Source organism: Chiloscyllium punctatum, chromosome 22 (assembly GCF_047496795.1).
Source record: "Chiloscyllium punctatum isolate Juve2018m chromosome 22, sChiPun1.3, whole genome shotgun sequence".
Lineage (NCBI taxonomy): Eukaryota > Metazoa > Chordata > Chondrichthyes > Orectolobiformes > Hemiscylliidae > Chiloscyllium > Chiloscyllium punctatum.
This window is the reverse complement of record NC_092760.1, coordinates 25,112,267-25,120,611: the sequence shown is the minus strand read 5'-3', so window position 1 is coordinate 25,120,611 and position 8,345 is coordinate 25,112,267. Positions and strand designations below refer to the sequence as shown.

Below are 8,345 nucleotides of genomic sequence, written 5' to 3'. Positions count from 1 at the left end.
TGTAGAGAACAACTTTTTGTCCCTGTAGATTGTATTTCTTTTTAGTCCCTAAAACTGTCAACTCCTGGCCTGACCAATATTTGGAGACTTTATGGCTGAATGGCTTCCTTCTGCAGCATAGCAATTATGTGAAATTGTGGAGTTTACTTGTTCCATTGTATAATCTAAACCTGCCACTTTGGCTCCACATGTAGGGCTATGGAGTCCATATCGAGAAGTTATCTTTTAACATCTACTAAAATCTTTTCTGACACAATTAAGATTGAACACTTCTCTTTTTTAAAAAAAGTAATCAGGTTTTATCTTAATTTTTCTCTGAATTTTCTTATACATATAAATAAATCCAATTATGAAGTTTAGCCTGCAGTGTATTGTCAGATGTTTGTCTTTTTTCGCAGACAAATTCCAATGTTTCCTACTTTGTTGGTTAATCATAGAATTGTTTCTTTTCAATGTTATTGCTGTGCAAGGCAATTTTAATTAACAACACTGTCATATGAACACACATTCATCACATGTACATTTACAGCAGTTTATTTTCAAACAGACATTTATCCATTGTTACAGTGAAAAAGCTAAAGCATTTGAGTCCAGACTTCATACCTTTCTGAGGTGGCTTCATTGGGTTTTAATCCCAGTTGTTTAAGACTCCACCTAGCAGGACAATGGGAAATAATTACCTTTTCTGGGAGGACAGTTGTACAATGGAGACCTACAAACATTTCCCTTGCTCTTTTCATTATTAGTCTCTGAAAGGGATCTGCTGATATGAGGTGACCCCCAAGAAGGAAGCGGGATTGGAAATATTTACTCCAAGCCAAACTAGAGTTGGTTAGGTCCAGGCCTTGGCTGGGAGTTAGTAAGCACACTCCCTTGGAACAGAAGTGGACTTTTTCCTTATTGAGTCCCTCACAGGATGTGGGCATCATTCATGGCTTGTCCCTAGTAGCCCTGGAGAAGGTGATGGTGAGCTATCTTCTTGAACTGCTGCAGTCCTTTGGGGTGTAGGTAGACCCACAATGCCCTCAGGGAGGGAATTCTAGGACTTTGACCCAGCAACACTGAAGGAACGGTGATGTATCCAAGTCAGGATGATGAGTGGCTTGGAGGGGAACTTGCAGGTAGTGATGTTCCCATGTATCTGCTGCCATTGTCCTTCTGGATGGAAGTGGTCATAGGTTTGGAAGGTGCTGTCTAAATGTCTTTGGTGAAATTCTGCAGTGCATCTTGTAGATAGTACAATGCTGCTACCGAGTGTCAGTGGTAGAGCGAGTGGATGCTTGGGGCACTTGTCCTGGATGGTGTCAAGCTTCAGTAGTGTTGTTGGAGCCTGACTCAACCAGGCAGGTAGGGAGCATTCCATCACACTCCTGACTTGTGCCTTGTAGATGTTGGATAGGTTTTGAGGAGTCAGGAAGTAAGATACTCACCACAGCATTCCTAGCCTCTGACCTGCTCTTGTAGTCACTGTGTTTATGTGGGAAGTCCAGTTCAGTCTCTGGTCAAAGGTAACCCCCAGGATGTTGTTATTGGGGAATTCAGTGATGCTAAGACCGTTGGATGTCAAGGGGGATTGGTTAGATTGTCTCTTGTTGGAGATGGTGATTGCCTGATGTTTTTGGAGGGGTTTTTGGGTGTTGCATGAGGAGTGTTCCTGGCTCTTGGCTCTTTGGCTGTGCCTTGAGGCAGGCATCTCTGGGCCTCGATGGAGGGACCAGTGAATGAACTGCCTCACAAAGCCCATTCCCAAAGACCAAGCGAAAGTGAGTGAGGTCAGTGGTGGATTCGATGCAATGCAAAAATAGATGATGAGGGTTCAATCCATAGTCACGCACAGACAGAGGCCAGACCCAGTGGCAGAAAATAGAGATAAGCAGACAGGCGCACTTATTTTCCCTCACAATCCCAACTCCCTTGAGGCCCTGACTGAATAACTTGGGGACCTGCCCAGTACCCTTCCCCACCAACCACTGGCATCAGCAAGTTATGTCTGCAGCAAGTGGAAGAGGGGGGACAAGAGAGAGAGGGGGAGAGAAAAACGGGAATGAGGGAAGGGAAGGAAGGAATAGGCAGCAGGGTGAACTATGGAGAGACAGATGAAATGGCAAGTAGGTGAATGAGGTGAAGGAGAGGGGTGGGGAGGCAGGTGGAGATAAAGGGAACAGAGGGAGCAGTAGAAGATAGATGGACATTGGACGCTATGGGCAGGGAGCGGGGGCTGTGGGGAGGGGGCGCAGGGCAGGTAGGCATTAGGACTGGAGGGAAAAGGGAGGCAGGGAGGAGGAGGAGGAGGTGGTGAGGCAGAGGGCAGTCTGTGGGGATGGGAATAAGTTGGCATTGGGATTGGAGGGGGGATGGAAGACTGAGGGCAGAGTGGGTGTGCGGATGGAGGGTCGGCAGACCAAATGGAGGGGGAGGGGAGGCACTGTTGAGGAGTTGTGTGACGACTTCTCGTTCCCAGATATTTCCGGATAGATGTGGGAGTTTGTCTTCTTTCCAACATTTCTCGGTGTCTCTGAATGAGGGGCTCCCCAGTACAGACAGAAAGGGGCAGAGTGGTTGTTGATGCTGTGAGCACGCAGAGGTGGGGGAGAAAGGGGAACAACTCATTATGGGTACTGCTTCCACTCCAATCGTTCCATCACCTCACCGCTGAACTGGTATGTCAACTTCTTCTTTACCTTACGCACCTCCCCCGTTTTGCCATAGTTTCTCAGAGCACGGGCCATTTTCTGGTAGGTCATCCTCTTGCGGTTGCCCTTCTGTACCCCCCAGCGATTTGCCAGTTCCTCCTTGTGTTTTGAGGAGAACTGGAATGTCCCCTTGTCCTTATCCACCCACCAGATACTCTCCTTCATATCGCCACTCCGCAAGAGATCCAGCAGGAACTGGTAGAGTCGGATCTTCTTCTTGTTGCCTGTTGGGGGTGGATACCATCACAAGAGACTTTGTAAGTTTTGCAACAGCTGTTAAAACTATAACCCTTCCTCCCCTCTGCTGATAGTGCTCTGGTGCTTCTGACAGAGTTGGGGGGTCATACCAGCACAGCAAGCCATTAAGCACAACTATATTTCTCCAAGCGCTTCCCCCTTCATATAAAACAAAATGCATGCACTATCGTTTGCAGTTATAAGTTATCAAAAGTTACCCGGAATAGATGATCACAAAGAAAATGCTGATTCATTTACAGAAGTGTGTGTTAACGTTTGTGAATTCCACTTTCATCAGTCTCTGAACATGCATTGCATACCTTCTCCAGAGAGTATCTTCCTGTGGTGAATGCTGTTGCCACGGTTACCGCTGTTGCTGACCCGTTGTTGTTGCTCAGGAGCATTGGCTCTCTGGGATAATCGTTCTCGTTCTTGCTTGCTTAACCCATTTATCATTTCAGGCAATGTGCTGTCTGCTGTGGTCCTGTTTGGCTGGTACAGCATGTCTTCTGTCTTTCTCAGACCAGATTCAGTTCCTGGATGGCTCACGTGGCTGTGCTGTCATCAACTTAGAGATAATCATTCCACTTCCTTTCAAACTTTGTTTGAGCAATCACTTCATCTCCCATCTGCCCAATACTCCCTTATAGCAACAGGCGTGTTCTTAAAGCTTTCAGGTTATCCCATCAACACTATTTCCTATCGCACTTTGAGAGTTACATCTTGTTCCACAGTTTGCTTTGTCTTCCCTATTCAATGTCTTCTGCTGGGTTGGTGATTTGCAGAGCACATCAAGATTTTTGTGGAATCTGGAAGATTTCACACCCTGCCTCAGCATCCTGAACTTTCTTCGTACGGATTGCTGCTCTTGACAGCATGTTGCCCTTACTTATATATCCATTCCAGACACTTTCTCTGCAAATGAAAGCAACATCTTTGCAGAAGCTCTGCAACAATACGTACAACTTGAAAACAATGCTTTGAAGTGATGTGTGTTTAGAATTCACTGTTAGGATCTGTCCCAAACAGGTATTGATGATAACACTCATAAGCAAAGACGATAGTGAGGCACTTCTTCTCAATCTGAATGTAACATGGTTGAGTTTGCATTAATATCCAGGATGCATATGCTACTGGTGGTCCTTCCTGCATGGGAGCTGTTCCAGGATGTGTCTCACTGCCATCACATTGGAAAGTGACTTCATCATTGACATTGTAGTATCCCTGCACCGGTGGTATTACTGTCAGTTGCCTCATTCTAGTGAGCTGCTTCCTGTTCTGTGCTGCATATCCTGCACAGTGAGCTTGATTCACATTCTGACGACAACGTAAGCAAGAACTTCATTAAATAGTTCACAGGTCCACTGTTCTCACCTGCATTGATCATTGCATCTCTGCTACAGCTCTCACTGTGTCATGTTCTGGCTGAAGTCCTGTCTCTGTCAGCACATGATTTCAACATCTATAATTGCACCCTTTACTTGTTCAGCTTCAGGTTTATCTGGCAAGCTCTCTCTAGCAGTTGTACTCAATTTTTATTGTGATCTACAAAAACTTCTTCCATTTTATCTCATATCTATAAACGAGATCATCCACAATAGCTTCCAATCCAGGAAATTTATCAACTGTTTCTCTGGTTTCCTTCACTGCCACCATTCTGTTCATTCTGCCTATAGGGGTTGTCGCTTCCTTGAAGCATCGGTGTCTATCTAACACTTCACAAAAACTTGATGCTCTCCTCCTACAGACATCATTGGGACAGTCAAAAGTCAGTGACCACTTTAGACTCCAACTAGTTAGATGGTGTGCAGTGAATTGTCGGAATTATTTCCAGCAGACATCTTCATGGGCTTGTTTTGCTTCTTTTTAGCTGAACACTGCTGTGCAAAGTGTTTCAGCTTCTTGGAGTTATAGCACTGCTTTCCTCATGCCATCTTTTTGTGTGATGTCCTTGCAATGTCTACATCCTAAACTCTGGCCTTGATCTTTCTGTAAACATTTTTTCTCTTTTTCTTCTCCAATTATGTTGTTTTCATTGCCCTGAAATGTCTCTCAGCATAATACAATGCCTTGCCCGTTTGTCATTAACACAATCCAGCTCAGAACTTCCGCACGTGATACCTTTCTTGAGAGCAATTTCCTCCTCTCTGAGCAGATGTGCTCTCATGACAGAACCTCTAATACCTCAGGTAATCCTACCTTGGAGATCATCTTTTTGTTGTCCAAGCTTTCAGGTTTCAGTTAAATATATCACTGTGGTCGCATATTCATCAATAGTCTCTCTCGCTGCTTGAATTCTAATTTTGGACAAATACGATTCAGAAATAATATTGATATGAAGTTCAAAGAGGTTCTTCAAAGCTTTCAAAGTCTCTGTAGTCTGTCTTTTCTGCACCTTAGTGAGGTCTAGCTTGCTCAACACGGATAGCAGGCTTGTTACTTTAAAAAACCCAGGTTCTTAACATTGCAACTTTCATAGTTTTATCATTGAGAGTGGGAAAAGCATTGAATTCTGTGCACGTCTTCTTTAATCTCCATTTGGACTCACCTGGTAATTCAAGGTGTCAGACTGCTTTTTTTTCATATCCTTGCTGGTTCTTTCAGTAGCTAGCTCTTTCACAACTCTGAAAATCCTCACATTTCCAGTAACAGCCATCCCTGAGTTTCAGGTGAGGTATATTTAATGGCTCTGACAGACTGTACATAAAGCATTTAGAACAGAGGTCACATGACTACAGCAAATCAGTCCATATATGAAGGATATAATCGCATTTCTCCGGGCACAGCACATGCTCAGTTGCAGGCAGCTGTTCCTGAACTAACTTCAGTTGCACCTCCTATGCAGAAAGGGCAGTATTAAAAAAACTTCCCCAACAATGAACTATACTCCCTCCCCACTCAAGTGCCTGGTGTATTAATGTGATAAAATGGTGCATGAATGTAATTTTCCACAGATTAATATGGCTAAACCAATATCAACAATATTTGAAAAAGTTAACAATTTGATTTGTTGATATGTTTTTACTGTAATCAGTACTAAAGTACAGGACTAATGCTTTGAAAGTGGTTTAAATGCAAAAAAAATCTTTCTGCACACCAGCATGTGTAGACCTTAATTTGACAAGAAATAATAAACTGAACAACTTTTAGCTTTTTCTCTGCTACATATTCTCCAATAACTTATTTGGTTTCTTTCTGTTTCTATCTGACTGTTGCCTGCTATTCCCATGACTCTGCCCTCTTTGAAAATATGGAATCTGAGCTTTGATTTTGACTACCAAATCTACTTAACAATTGGGACTGTGACACTGATTTTATTGTAACCAAAGAGCCTGACTTATTTCACTCTTCTGGGGGGGGGGGGTTCTGTAATACCAGACAGCTTTCAATTTCTTTCTGATTTTCACTTTCTTTCTGAATTTCCCTTTAGGTTGTGGCAGGATTTTGGATGGTCAGGGAGCTTCTCTGTTCTCCCTTTGTCAGATTTCCTCTTTCGGCCAGTGATCAAGGTGACATTGACAGAGTCTCTCTCTCTGGTCTTCACTGAGTGTGTGACTGTAGCTGGTCTTTTCACAACAAGGTAAAAACAATGACTGCAGATGCTGGAAACCAGATTCTGGATTAGAGTGGTGCTGGAAGAGCACAGCAGTTCAGGCAGCATCCAAGGAGCAGCGAAATCGACCTTTCCCTTTATTCCTGATGAAGGGCTTTTGCCGGAAACGTCGATTTCACTGCTCCTTGGATGCTGCCTGAACTCCTTTTCACAACAACTTCAATCACCACCTTCAACTCATCCCCTCCCCTCATGACCTTCTGACCAGCACCAAACTCTATCTGTTTCATGCCTCCCATTTCAGGACTCAATTTCTCTTTGTCTTGTTTTCCTGTTATCTTTTACTTGCTAGTTGACAGAAGGCAAAGTTTTTAGATTAGATTAGATTAGATTAGATTACTTACAGTGTGGAAACAGGCCCTTCGGCCCAACGAGTCCACACCGACCCGCTGAAGCGCAACCCACCCATTCCCCTACATTTACCCCTTTACCTAACAATACGGGCAATTTAGCATGGCCAATTCACCTGATCTGCACGTCTTTGGACTGTGGGAGGTAACCGGAGCACCCGGAGGAAACCCACGCAGACACAGGGAGAATGTGCAAACTCCACACAGTCAGTCGCCTGAGTCGGGAATTGAATCCGGGTCCCTGGTGCTGTGAGGCAGCAGTGCTAACCACTGTGCCACCGTGCCGCCCCAATTAGAGCAATGATTGGTTGTGGGAGAAGTGGGTTCTAGTTCATGGGTCAATAGCATCAGCACTGGGGAAAGTATGGGCTTATAACCATTGGGGCAAGCTCTGAAGATGTGCTGGGACTAATGTTCTAGTGAACTGCATAACTAGGGAAGTAGAGAGGGTTTTAACCTAAATATTGGCCATGTAATTAAAACTGGGGTACTCAGGAAGGAGGGGGTAATCGGATCTGCCATGGTCTGTTGAAGGATGGAGCAGGTTTGAGGGGCTAGGCGACTGTCTCCTGCCACCGTGTTTGCTTACTGAGGTCAGGCTTAAAGAAAGAAAATTTTTTCTGAGGAATGTATGCAAGCAAGACCTTGTGATGTAAGTCCCATGAGGTTTTGGTGTGTCAAAGAGAACTGAGCAAAGGCTTCTTGGATTCTATAATTTCTGCCACTGATATTAGAGTATTACATCACTTTTCATAAATATTTCAAGGTCTCCTGTGACAGATTGTGGCCTACTCTGCAACACCACGGTAGCTCAGTGGTTAGCATTGCTGCCTCCCAGCACCAGGGACCTGGGTTCGATTCCAGCCTCAGGCAACTGTCTGTGTAGAATTTGCACGTTCTTTCTGTGTCTGCCTGGGTTTCCTCCCACAATCCAAAGATGGGCAGGTTACGGGAATTGGCAATACTAAATTGCCCACAGTGTTCAGGGATGTGTAAGTTAGATGCATTAGTCAGGGGTAAATGTAGAGGTCTGGGTGGGTTACTCTTCGGAGGGCTACTGTGGCCTGTTTCCGCAATGTAGGAATTTGATGATTCTGTGATTCTCAAACCTTCAATAATTTGAGCACACATGGTCTTCAGTTCCTATAGTTGTTGACCAAAACAAGATCACCTTGCCTGTTTACTTCCAAGAAGGTGACATCTACTCGTTCTCATGGTTAAAGTCAGACATTTAGGACACTACCTAATGACTTACTCAAATAATACCCCTGAAAAAATCCATTTGACTTGTGGGTAACTGTAGTTAAACTTGAAATGGATCAGAAAGGATTTACAGGGATGTCGCCGGGATTGGAGGGTTTGAGTTATATGGAGAGGCTGAGTAGGCTGGAGCATTGGAGGCTGAGGAGTGACCCTTATAGAGGTTTATAAAACCATGAGGGGCATGGATAG

The 8,345-nt window shown here is 44.4% G+C and overlaps 1 protein-coding gene across 1 annotated transcript in view; it reads right to left on the bottom strand.

Annotated features, from left to right (window-relative positions):
- Positions 1–518: 518 nt before the first annotated feature.
- Positions 519–8,345, bottom strand: part of spi1b (Spi-1 proto-oncogene b) — a 43,050-nt gene continuing 35,223 nt past the window's right edge. The window contains exon 5 of the mRNA XM_072591903.1: positions 519–2,917. Coding sequence (XP_072448004.1) covers positions 2,610–2,917 — 308 coding nt within the window. The 3' untranslated portion in view covers positions 519–2,609. The remainder of the gene's footprint in view (positions 2,918–8,345) is intronic.